Source organism: Myotis brandtii, unplaced genomic scaffold, assembly GCF_000412655.1.
Source record: "Myotis brandtii unplaced genomic scaffold, ASM41265v1 scaffold123, whole genome shotgun sequence".
NCBI lineage: Eukaryota > Metazoa > Chordata > Mammalia > Chiroptera > Vespertilionidae > Myotis > Myotis brandtii.
The window spans coordinates 5,260,209-5,273,706 of record NW_005354291.1 but is presented as its reverse complement, the minus strand read 5'-3'; the positions used below and the strand labels follow the sequence as shown (position 1 = coordinate 5,273,706).

The 13,498-nt window shown below is 43.2% G+C and overlaps 1 protein-coding gene across 1 annotated transcript in view; it reads left to right on the top strand.

The window, feature by feature from the left end:
- The window catches only part of HDDC2 (HD domain containing 2), a 13,790-nt gene extending 2,560 nt beyond the window's left edge, over positions 1–11,230 (top strand). Inside the window, exons 3-6 of the mRNA XM_014533918.1 lie at positions 188–290; positions 4,238–4,306; positions 8,307–8,445; positions 10,853–11,230. Of these exons, the coding sequence (XP_014389404.1) occupies positions 188–290; positions 4,238–4,306; positions 8,307–8,445; positions 10,853–10,962 (421 nt within the window). The 3' untranslated portion in view covers positions 10,963–11,230. The remainder of the gene's footprint in view (positions 1–187; positions 291–4,237; positions 4,307–8,306; positions 8,446–10,852) is intronic.
- Positions 11,231–13,498: the final 2,268 nt, after the last annotated feature.

The window sequence follows — 13,498 nt, the reverse complement described above, 5'->3', positions numbered from 1 at the left end:
AACAAGCAGTTTTGATTCAAAGCTGTTGAAGGTTTTCATAATATAGTTATTGTAGAAAATACTGCATTGAAATACTCTCTGAGGGTGGAGAAAGAAAAGTATATTATGTAACTTCGAAACAGTATAGAGAAGGGGTTTGTAGCAAATATGCTTCTGTGTAATTATCCGCCATTTCTCGCCTGGTCAGATGTGTACGCCTAGCCCTGGTTCACGATATGGCAGAGTGCATCGTTGGGGACATAGCACCAGCAGATAACATCCCCAAAGAAGAAAAACATAGGCGAGAAGAGGTCAGTGTTGGCTGTTGACTCCACAAGAGACCACCAGCAGAGCCTGTTGCTGAAGCACAGCTAAGTCTGTTAGACCCATTGGAGCAAGGGAGTGCGCCACCTCCGCCGGTCTCAGTGTTCAGGAAGGGCAGGGGAACGTCAGGGGAGGGTGTTTTCAGTGGTAGAGCCTGGGCTGGACCATGCTTAAATGGATCTCACAAGAAGGGCAGCTAGTTGAGGCTGCAGGCTGCACAGAGTTTAGGGCATAATAGCCTTGGGTTGGTGGGACTGATAAGGCAAAATCTTAAAGACACTCTTGAAGAGTAAGCCATTAGTGCTTGCTCTGAATTGGGTAGTTTATAGTTTCAGCTTCCAGAAGCAAGGATTTCCCTGGAGTAGGAGCCAGTTGGTTTCTGATTGTTCTCAACCTTGTTTAACACAAGAACAGGAAAGTATGCCTGCTCTCAGGCTTGTTTAGCACAGGGACAAGTAAACTGTATTGGTTTCCATTCTCATTAGTATGTGGACATAGGTAGCATGGCTTTCATCGGGACAGTGGAAATAGCTGGAACTTGAAGGAATTATCCATGCGAGTTAAGCTCTTTGGAGAGAAGTTCTATAAATTACAAGTATAATCATTTTTATAATTGTTCGTTGGATTTTAAGTTAGTCCTTTAGTGATCAGAAGTAAAGAAATATTTGTATTAGTAAGAAATGAACAACATCAATAAAATAGGAAATCAGTATCAGTTCAGGCTGTAAACCCTGAGGCCAGGGCCAAAGAGGAAGACATATTTACAACATCCGAGGGGAATTTTAATGCTGAATAGCTGGTTCTCAGTTCAGGGATCATTGCAAGCTACTTGTACTGTAGGCCAGAAATCCTAAACTGCTAAGTGGACAAGCCCTTTATCAAGATGGTTTAACCGGGCAGGTGGCCTGAGCTAGCTGTTCTCAGAGCTGAGGGGCGACAAACCTAGCCAATAGCATTTTTGCCTCTACAGGCAGAAAAGCCATAAAGAATCCCAATTTAGGAATTCCAACGTATTCTAAATTATGGGAACGAGAGGAATAGTGTAAGGAATATTCTTCTTGCCAAAATATGGGTGTAGAATACAGGCTCAGCATCGCCACAGCCTATAGAAAGGGTGGAAGCTAAGGAAATGTTTCTCCATAGTTTATAGACTGTCATTGTGAGGTGATCACTTTCTAAGGTATAGATGTCTCTAATCACTGTGTTGTACACCTGAAACTAATATCACATTGTATGTCAGCTATGACTGAAAAATACATTTTAAAAAATAATATTAAAAATTCTTAACACGTTAAGTGCCTAGCCTGTTTTGTCTTCCGGACGGAAAGTATAGTGTCAGTCACCAGTGATTGACATGGTGCTTAACATGTTAAAAAAAAAAAAATTCCTAGGTTGATTGACAGAAATGATTTAAACTGGGACCAGTTAGCTCAAGATACGAAGTTACAGAAAGGAATTAGCCCTCAACCAGAGGATGTTGAGAAATGACTTATGACAGAGAAAAAGAAGGGGGAAAACCTCCTCGATTATACAGCTCATTTCAGGATATATGGTAGTTTTATTCAACAGTATATCTTTAAGGGTACATCTGGACATTGTGGACAAGAAATCATGTACTGAAATACCAGAGGGCAACCAAAGACCTTGAATGACATAGGAAGAAGAAAAGACAGGCCGTCCCTATGCAGGTACACAGTGACTTTGAGGCTTACTCCATAGGGGAGCAAGTCAGAACCTTCTGGAGAAAAAGCACGTCCATAGGAAGGATCTCCAGCTACTGGAGATGGGAGGAGACTTACTTCTGTCTTGACTAGCTGAGTCCTGGCCTCCGTGGAGGGCACAGAGTAGACCTGAGCCATCAGAGGGAGTGGTGCTGTCCTCCTGGACTCCGTATCCTGGCAATTATGGGAAACCTCATTAAACCTCCTGTCTGCTGCCCACTCCTTCTGATTCACAGCAGAGTGAATACCATAATCAGAAGGGACAAGGGAAGCATCTTAGAGAACCACAAGTTCTTGGGCAAGAAGCCAAAGGCCTAGAGAACACTGATATTCCATTGCCTCTTCCTGCTGCTGGCAAGGATTTGGGAACAGAGAGAAGGGTCTGGGAGATGAGCCATTCTTCATGCAGATGGTACTCATGAATAAGAGGTGGATGTCGGAACCAGGCATTAAGATAATTAAGTGAGGGTTTCTTGGCTCGAGGTGGATTGCACATGATGAGAAGCAGGGAGCATCCTTTGCCCAGAGGCTCGCCAACTGCATCAGGAAGGCTTTGAACCAAAGGAGGAGGGAGGGAAAGTACTTGATAAGCCTGGAGGCTGACTGTTTTGAAGGACAGCAAGTATTTGGATGGAAGGGAGGATGAGGGCGTAGAAGAGAAAATGTAGGGGCCAAAAGCAGTACTTGTAGTCTGACCCCTTCCTACCAGGATAAAACATACTTTATATTATAACCCACGTTGGTAGAAGGCACCGTCAAGAACTAGGGAGATGGAACATGAGGCTTGAGTACATCAGTGTCAGGTTATATTCCTTTGTAAAGGCACAAACTTACTGAGACAGAAGAAGAGCCACGGTATATATGTATCTTCAAGGGTTAAAGTTGTTAAAGAACTGAGGTTAAAGGAAGAACCACCCTACCTTGTTTGGCTCAGTGGATAGAGCTTTGGCCTGCAGGCTGAAGGGTCCTGTGTTCAATTCCAGTCAAGGGCGCATGCCCGGATTGCAGGCTCGATCCCCAGTAGGGAGCGTGCAGGAGGCAGCCAATCAATGATTTCTCTCTCATTATTGATGTTTCTGTCTCTCTCTCCCTCTCCCTCTCTGAAATCAATAAAGATATTTTAAAAAAGAGAGAGAGAGAGAAGAAACAAACTGTATTATGGGAGTGAACGTGACAAGATGGAGAAAATGAGAAATACAGTGAACATTTTATACAGTGCTTAGTATGTACCAGATAATAAAGACTTTATATATATAAACTATTTAAACCACACAACCATCCTTTCAGGTAGGTACCATTGCTAACCTCAATTCACAGATGACAAACCTGAAGGACAAAGAGTTTAAGTAACTTGCTCAGGTTTCCACAGCGAGTAAATGGCCAGCTGGTTTCAAACCCCATCTGGACTGAAACCTAGTTTGTAGTCGACTGCGGCACTGTTCAGCGTCACCAATGAGTGTGCATGGTGAATGATGCTCTCCTGCTAGCCACGAAACTGACGCAGATGTTTGCTGAAAGCTTCATTCAGCTCAGAACTTGAGGCAGAATCTTGACGGGGAATTATTTCTAAATCTGTGTGTGAACAAGGCTAATAGGTGGGAAGTGGGACTGGCAGGGCTCGCCATCAGGAAGGGAAAGGCCGGCGCCTTCAGCCATGTAACCTGGACTTTTGTGGAGTTGGTTTCCGAGGGTTATTGAAAACGGTGGGCATGATTCTGTGGCATAGGCTGCCAAACAAGGACTATCGACTACCTAAGAGGCCCCGAGATGTGCACTTCTGCTTGTATAGTAACAAATGATATGGGTTTAGATCCATTGCTCAATTTCAGGAAGAGAGCAATATATTGTTTATCTGTTTTGTTTTTTAATAGCATGGCGATTTCAGTCAATAGGTAGTTTATTAATGAGTCAGTAATTGGATGTGGTCTCCAAAAAGCCAGTTCAGTCCTAGGCTGCATTTATAGAAATACAGTGTCTAGCATGAGGCTGAGGCTCCATTCTGTTCCACTTTGGTCAGATCACACATCAGTAACTGCATTTAGTGCTGGGTGCATAACCTTAAATGGACACAACTGCCCTCCTTGTAAGCTGTAAATATTGTCCAATATTCTGCTGCCCCTTTGAGGCTATGTGTGAGAGTTTGAGACCAGTACTTGCCTTTATAGAGGAGTTGAAAATGTGAACATGATTAAAATAATCGTTTGATGTTTCAGGAAGCTATGAAGCGGCTAACCCAGCTTCTCTCAAAGGATCTCGGAAAGGAGCTCTATGAACTCTGGGAAGTAAGTGCATATGGTGGGTTGCGTGGTGCCTGGGAGCCTGGCACGGGTGGTATTGGTTACTAGGCCCAACAGGGTTTCTTTAGGCAGAATAGTCCCTTCTTCCGAAGTATGTACTTGCAAGCGAACTTTTGGAACACTTTGAGTCAGGGAATAATGGAGTGGAGTTGTGTTGCATTTCATACATTAAAAAAAATGGCTCCTGAGTTTATGAAACCAATTCCTTGTATTATCTCCTAAGAAGGAAAGACCTCAGGATTTGAAAACCTTTTATAAAAATTCCTACTTTTGTGACTCCTAATTATTGTAAATATGGTGGCAGTATCTGTTATTTTCTTAGTTAGCCATCAACAACTGGCTAAAGAAAGCTACCTGCAAAATTTACTTAACTACAATAGTAGTTTACAAATGAAAGTGCTACAATAGTCACTTAGCAAGACTTTGGATTTGGGAAACTGTAAAACACCGAGCGTTAAATGATCCCATAATCCCCAAACCAGTAACAGTTGTATGACCTTGTAAAAGTCATTGGTTGATGTAGTTACACTTGTTAGAGAAGATCTCAGGACAGGGACAGTGGCCGCCCTGGGATGTGACAAGCTTCCTTTAGAATTGTTGCTGCCCGGCCAACCAACACCTACAAAGACGGCAGTGGTTAAATTTCTTTATTGGAGATGCTGTGGGATATTGATGACTGATGTGGAGGAGAAGAGTTGTGAGCTTGTCTACTTTTTGACATGAAGTTCATCTTTACATGCTATGAAAGGGATGGGGAACTCATTTTTTAGGTGTTTTTTTTGACATGAAGTTCATCTTTACATGCTATGAAAGGATGGGGAACTCGTTTTTTAGGTGTTTTGTGTGTGTGTGTGTGTGTGTGTGTGTGTGTGTGTGTGTGTGTTTTGGGGTTTTGTTTTTTGTTTTTTATTAAGGGCCAAAGGAGAAATGTGTGTGTGTGTTTTGGGGTTTTGTTTTTTGTTTTTTGTTTTTTATTAAGGGCCAGAGGAGAATAATGAAGACCATATGAATAAATAGCAACACATTTTTCAGACAGAATTATAGAAATTTCTTTCTAGAAAATATTATTCCAGGCTCTTAAACTCTCCTTACCCAGTCAGCACAGCCCTGCGAATGAAGAGCTGCTCCAGCTCAGTGGGGTGGTCACAGGGGCCCAGAGGTACAGACTGAGGATACACGTTAAGAATCCGTGTTTATTGGTTTGTTAGCGAAGAGGGTGAGTGTGTATGTGGGCTTCATGTCAGCTCCAGGGGAGGCTTCTTCCTTGCCTCTCCCTCGCTTCTGGTGAGGCCTCCGCTGGCTTTGGCACCCCTTACCCTGTAGACACACTGCTCCAATCTCTGCCTCCACAGTCAGGTGGTGTTCTCCCTGTGTCTGTATGAGTACCCACCGGAAGTTCCCTCTTCTGATAAGGACACCAGTCATTGCATTAGGGTCCATCCTAATCCAACATTTAATTATATCTGCAAAGACCCTATTTCCAAATAGGCATAGATTCCAGAAAGGCACACATTTTGGGGGAATATTATTCAAGCCGTCGAGTCAAAAAGTTTGCCCACCCCTGCTGTAGACACACTGCTCTAATCTCTGCCTCCACAGTCAGGTGGTGTTCTCCCTGTGTCTGTATGAGTACCCACCGGAAGTTCCCTCTTCTGATAAGGACACCAGTCATTGCATTAGGGTCCATCCTCATCCAAATAGGCATAGATTCCAGAAAGGCACGCATTTTGGGGGAATATTATTCAAGCCAGTATACAAACTCATAATAACTTAAGCATTTTTATAATTCATGTCCAATATTATCAGTACATGGACTTCAATATCAGATTTCTATGTTCAAACACTGGCCCCTCTGTTTAGTAGCTATGTGATCTTGGGCAACCTATTGAACCTCTTTGTTCCTTAATTTCCTCATCAATAAAATGGCAATAATAATAGTACACCTATCTTATAGGATCATATGGCAATCAAATTGATAAGTATAAAGCATTTAGAATATTGCCTGATACATAGTAAGCTCTATTTTTCTTCTGTTTCCATCCCATATGTTCTGATTTTGGATTAAGAAAATATAGTCATTCTGTACTCTGGGAACTTAAAATAGTACTAATAGGAAATGACAGTTAATTGATTTCTGCTATTCACACTATAAATAGCTGTCAGCCCAGAGTCACATCTGTTTAAAGCAGTTAAACATCCTTGATTATAATTTATCTTTTACCATAAAGTGTGAAATCAAATTTTAGCAAGTCAAGAGAAAACATTTTCTTTCTCAGAGTATCACAGAAAGGAGCCTACCCCACAGCCTGCATTTTGCTTTGGAGAAATATCCCTGGTTGGAAAGTGAAATCGAACGATGCCAGTACCATTATTTTTTGAGAGAAAACCCAGTGATGCATATTTTGAAAATAAATATGTATTTTCCTCACAATTTGTTATAAAATATGTTATTTCCTAATGGTTTTGTAATCTTTTTTCCCACTTTCAACTGAGAAAAATCCTGGACTGCTGTGCTTCGAGTACTCAATTTATTTTTATTAAATAATGAACTTAAATTTATTAAATATAAATATATAACTGTAAACAAACATTTAAATTAAATGTAACTATTTCTAAGTGCCTTTGAAATGAAACAAAAATATATTGGTTTTATATTAAAATTATTTCTCTGTACATTTTAAGCTCTATCAAAATTCAAATGGCTGTCTTAAAAGAATAAGGCATTTAACAAAAACTAAGAAACCATCAGTGATTCCCATCACATTATCTTGCCAAGAAAGCATGACGGGTTCATTATGGAACACATCTGGGGTGGAATTACAAATGAGAACTTGGCAGGGAAGCCAGTGGGAGCACTGTGGTGTTAATAGAATGATTCTATGTAGTATTAATTGGGACTTGTGTTCGTGTGGCATGTGTCATGCTAAGAAACAGACCTCCTGTAGCCCGTTTCAGGTGTGCACTGAGGAGGGAGGGACCAATGGGAGGAGGAAAGGTAAAATGCTCCGTGTCCACTTCCTTCACCACCTCCCTGCCACACACGCCATGAAGAATTCACAGATCCTGACTGGATCGAGTCATAACCGGGACAGACTGAAGTCCTCCCTATTTAGAAAGCAAGGATCACAGATCCTGACTGGATCGAGTCATAACCGGGACAGGGACAGACTGAAGCCCTCCCTATTTAGAAAGCAAAGACAACCTGGCCAGCCTGGCTCAGTGGTTGCGCATCAACCTATGAACCAGGAGGTCACGGTTTCATTCCCCGTCAGGGCACATGCCCAGGTTGCAGGCTCGATCCCCAGTAGGGGGTGTGCAGGAGGCAACCGATGGATGATTCTCATCATTGATGTTTCTATCTCTCCCTCTCACTTTGTCTCTGAAACCAATAAAAATATTTTTTTAAAAGAAAGCAAGGACCGATGTTCCAAGTATAAAGTGCTAACCAAAATTAAATGAGAAAGCTAGAAATTTCCTTGAAGGAAAAGAAAACCCAACATTAAATGAAGAGAAATAATTTGAGAAGCATGAGATGAAATATTAGCTTGAAGTTAAAAAAGACCTATACCACTCAGGTGAATTAAAACATTGGTCACCAACTGTGGTCCGCAGACCACTGGTGGTCCGTGAGGTCCAAAAGGTTAGTGACCGCTGGATTAAAGAATAATGAGGTTGAAATGGAGACAAGATACTTAACAGGAAGAAAAATGCTTAGAGTGTCAATATGAACAAATGGGACTGCCAAGGCTTGCATCTGGTGGAACACATGGCAGTGTGAGCACACCCTTCTGGCGTGGAGTGGTGATGCTGGCTGTGAAATTACAGGGGACGCAACTCTGAAGGCTTTGTATAAGGTGGAGATGTGGCCAGTTCAGAACGTGCTTTTACTAGTAGCTGTGACTGATTTCAGGTAGTAGAATCAGAATTTTCCTGGATTACCCTGTCCTGAGCCCTAATCATGCTGCTCTAATTGTCCCTTTCTTAGGAGTATGAGACCCAATCTAGCTCGGAGGCGAAATTTGTGAAGCAGCTGGACCAATGTGAGATGATTCTGCAGGCATCTGAATATGAAGACCTGGAGAACAAACCTGGGAGACTGCAGGACTTCTATGACTCCACAGCAGGTACGCAGTGCTGTTTCCAATAAGCATCATTGCCGTTTGGCTTCCTCCTAGTGTCGTAAGTGACGCTAAGCGAGTGAATCCACTGTTGTGACCCTCTTCCGACCTTTCCGTGTGGAGCATCTCAAGAGAAAGTGGTGGGATCACAGGGAGAGCTGGCCTGGGGCGGGAGAGCATTGCCCCCTGGAGTCCGAGCTGCGTGCCCCTGGGCAGTCTCCTGACTTCGAAGTCTCCTCTCTGAGAAATGGGCATCATCATTCTTGCCCTATGTAGGTCATAGGTCGGTTTTGAGATTCAGGAGAGATGATGCATGTGAAAGTGCATTATGATCTCTAAGTGCTTCATGGGTATAAGGTCATGTGGAGGTGGAGGTAGGAATAGAGATGTAAGACAAGAAAGCCCCAAATGGCTGAAGTCACCATACCGGTGTCGTCATAGCCCAGGCCTGCAGTCCAACTGCTTGGGTCTGAATCCTGGTTCTGCCCATAAAACCTGTGACCTCCAGTAAATTCCTCACCTAGCTCTGGGCCTTAGTTTCCTTATTGTGAAAGTACAGATAATGACGGAATTTACTTTTCAGGGTTGTTTGAGGATACAGTGGGTTAATTCATGTGAAGTGCTTAGAATAATACCTGGCAGGAACCCTCAGCTATCTTCCTTTTGAACCAGTTTCCAGAGTGGGGAGCCAAATTTCCTGGATTAGTGATGGCTGGTGTGACGGCCGGTGTTCCTGTCTCTCCCTGGACTAACACTCCACCTCCCCCCGGGAGCGCTTCAGGCTCAGCCAGCCCCACCTGAGAGTAGTTCGGGAGAGCCTTTCTGGGACCTCGCAGGACCCTCCTGGGGCCCCACCAAGGAGATGAGGCTCCCAGATTGCAGACTACGTCTGAAATATGATTGCATTAAAATGAAGTTGATCGGATTTTCCTTCTCTCTTCCAGCCCACTAGGTCTGCGCTGGCCTGGCCCTCATTATTTCTGTATCGGGCCGTTGTTATGACTGCCTAACTGAGCCGGCTAGGCTTGCCATTCATCCTGAGGATTTGCTTTTATAACTGTGGCTTTCCTCTTCCTCAAAAATAAAATCCTGGCACTTTTGAGCGGCCTAAGGCCACTCGCCTCTCTGGTTTCCTTCCCTAAACCTCCCTGTCAGGATGAAGTGTTCCCTTCCTTCTGCTGATCTGCACTGGTCCAGAGCTCACCATGGTGCTCACTGCCTGACCTGCATTCTCCTAATGATGCTCCTCCTGGGGTCTCGTCCCAAACCCAAACTTGCTCACCCCACCCTAGAAGGTGTGTGAGGGCCAACACCAGCTTTGTCTCATATGATGTAGGTGGCACTCAAAAATGTTTGACTTCAGTTAAATAGAATAATGTTGTAAACCGGGGGTCAGCAAACTGTGGCCGATGGGCCAAATTGGCCCACTGTACTTGTTTGTATAACGTTTTATTGAAACAACCACACTCATTCTTTATGTATTGTTTATACTGCTTTTGTGCTACAACAGCAGAGTTGAGTAATTTGTAAGTTCACAAAGCCTAAAACATTTAATATCTGTCTCTTTACGGAAAAGGGTTGCCAGCTGTGTGTTGTTGTTTTTTTTTAAATATATTTTTATTGATTTCAGAGAGGAAGGGAGAGAGAGAGAAACATCAATGATGAGAGAGAATCATTGATTGGCTGCCTCCTGCGCGTCCCCCACCGCGGGGGATCGAGCCCACAACCTGGGCATGTGCCCTTGGCCAGAATCGAACCTGGGACCCTTTAGCCCACAGGCCGACACTCTAACCACTGAGCCAAACGGGCTAGGACGTGCCAGCTGTGTTTTAAGCAATGATTGGGTTCTAGGGTAGCATATTTACCAATAATGTAACTAAAATATAAGTAAGTCATGTTTACATGGTGCTTTGCATTTTAACATTATCTTCCATTGACACATTCTCAATGAAAAACAAAAAATGAAATACGAAAATACTAGTGAAATAAAAATGTGGGAACTGGAAGGTCACCTAGCTTACCCTCCTTATTTTACTGAGGAAGAAACTTGAGCCTAGAAAGAGGGTGACATGCCCATAACTGAGCAGAGAGTAACTTCACTGCACTGAGCTCCTCCTGAGTTTCCCTGTGGCTCCTCATTCAGAGGCTGCCTGGTGACGTGCCTCCTAGCTCCTGTCTAGTCGACAGTTTTTGCCTGATTCTCATCCTTATGAGCGGTGACATCTGGGGTAACGGAGAATAAGCTCCAGGTGGTCCCCTTCGGCCCCGCTCCAAACCAGAAGGATCTGGAATTGTGTTCTGCATTGGAGTAAAACATGGGTTAGATCACAGAGCCAAGCCCCTGACAAAGCCTGGGCTCAAGCTGGAGAGACCGGTGTATTCTCTCATCTTTCTCCGTCTTCTTGCCTTGCAGGAAAATTCCATCACCCAGAGATAGTCCAGCTGGTTTCTGAACTCGAGGCAGAAAGAAACGCTAACATTGCTGCTGCTGCTGCTGCCACCGCCGGCGAGGCGCACTCCTGAGTTCTCTATGTAGTTGCAGTCCTGTAACCAATGTTGTATTTTCCCATTGAATGTATTGTGTTTGCCACTGTTGGTCTGTTAATTTCCCCAGATGCGAGTCTGTTTATTTTCAATTGCCTGGACTCCAGCAAGAAACATGATACAATTTGGGCCATAAAAGAAGCCGCGGAACAGGATGTGGCCGTGAAAATGCATGGATGAAGACTTGGCGGGGTGTGGGGGGGAGGTGTCTTTTTATGAACTAAATAAATACATTTTAAAACCCTAAGCTTTGGAATATTTATTGGAGGTTTTAAATCTACTGAATTTATATCCTATGTTCCCGAGGGCCAGATTCATTGAACGATAGGACATTTAATTATGATTGCTTTTAAGAACAGGTTTTTCAACCGACTTAGTGATAAGGATCTAGGAAAAAGAATGTATTATAATGCCTTCTCTGCTCAGGTGAAATGCTGATTTATTCGGGTGATCACTCTCCGGAACCAGATGTTTATTTTTTAATATATCGAAACGCTAACATACAGAGAGGAAGGGAGAGGGATAGAGAGTTAGAAACATCGATGAGAGAGAAACATTGATCAGCTGCCTCCTGCACACCACCCACTGGGGATGTGCCCACAACCAAGGTACATGCCCTTAACTGGAATCGAACCTGGGACCTTTCAGTCTGCAGGCTCTATCCACTGAGCCAAACCAGTCAGGGCTGGAACCAGATGTTTAATTCCACCGTGACCTGCTTTAGGCCTCTGACCATGGATTTGTAAACCTGCTAACAGGTTCTGACCCTTCCCCCAGTTCTGTTGGTCACTTGGAGATATAAATTGGGGTATGCAATTCCACATGCTACTTGTCTTCCTCCGTGTATTGTTTCTTGTCTGATTTACAGATGTGCAGACTTTGATTATAGGAATGTTTACCAAGTGAGAAATAGGTAATAATAAGAGGATTGCCGGGGTCACTGGGCCTCATGTAGGGAACACGGCAGACCTGTTTCTTCCCCTCATTTCTTTCAGGATAAGTAGTCTGCCCGCTGGCCTTGCTCAAGCATTGAATGGTGAGGAAGGGAAGACAACTTGGTGCAGACCTGCTCAATATTTTGCACTGAGAGATTTTGGTGTGGAACATGATGCCTGTCCCTTTAATTTAAATGTCAGTTTCTATTTGAAGAAAGCCTTTTCAGCTGGCACGGTGAGCAATCTAGGCAGCGTTTCTTTGGAAACTCTTTGCAGTCTCCATGGATACCCAGTCTGCGGGAAGCAAGGTGCATGATCTCTTCAGAGGCAGCATACGCGTGTGCACATAGCAAGCTGCTCTGCGTGGAAAAGAGCAACGCTGCTTTGCATCCAAATGCTGCTGCATCATAACAACAGTTTTTAAAAGGAGGTAAATGATTGGAAACCAGCAGTGTGCTTATTATTGGAGATGCAAGTTAGTAGGGAAACAGAACCACATCTATTAGTATTTTAGAGTATATTCTCCTGGCACAAGAAAACTCCAGATAAGGTTCAAATATTTATGACCAGGAGATTTCCTGTGGCCCTTGAGTATTATTTGGGATGTTTTGCCTGCTATATTTTTTTGTAAATTCAGAGAGAGACTTTGGAACCCTCTACTTGTCACTTAATCATCTCAGTTTCCATTTACCTACCAAGTGAGGGCTCATGCAGTCCCAAGCCTTCCTCACTGAGGTAATGTGTTTTAAAACAATGAAAATATAATGGTGCTATAAATAAAATATCATAAGAACAAAATTAAGGTCAATTTTTTAAAAAGCTGTTGAATTCACCAGCCAATATCTACAAATATTTGAGCATTATCCCTTTAAAAATGTAGTTTTCACTCTAACCGGTTTGGCTCAGTGGATAGAGCATCGGCCTGAGGACTGAAGGGTCCCAGGTTCGATTCCAGTCAAGGGCCCGTCCCTTGGTTGCAGGCACATAACTCTCTATCCCTCTCCCTTCCTTTCTGTAAAAAAATCAATAAAATATATATATATTTTTTTAAAATGTAGTTTTCACCTAGCTGCTGCAGCTCAGCATTTGAGCATCAACCCAGGAACCAAGAGGTCACCAGTTCAATTCCCGGGTTGCGGGCTCAATCCCAGTAGGGCGCATGCAGGAGGCAGCCAATCGCTGTTTCTCATTGATGTTTCTGTCTCTCTTTCTAAAAATAAAAAATATTTTTTAAAATGTATTTTTCTTGGAAGATACCTGCTACTTGCCTGGAATTGGTTTTCTGAATAACAAACCCTGTGATTATGATGTGGAGTAAATACTATTCTTGGCCTGAACTGTTGGTTCACAAACTGGCCGCCATACATAGAGAGCAAGAAGAGACCAAAGGAAGAAGCAGAACACTCCCAGTGGTTCTCAACCTTCTGGCCCTTTAAATACAGTTCCTCATGTTGTGACCCAACCATAAAATTATTTTCGTTGCTACTTCATAACTGTATGTTGCTACTGTTATGAATCGTAATGTAAATATCTGATATGCAGGATGGTCTTAAGCGACCCCTGTGAAAGGGTCGTTTGAC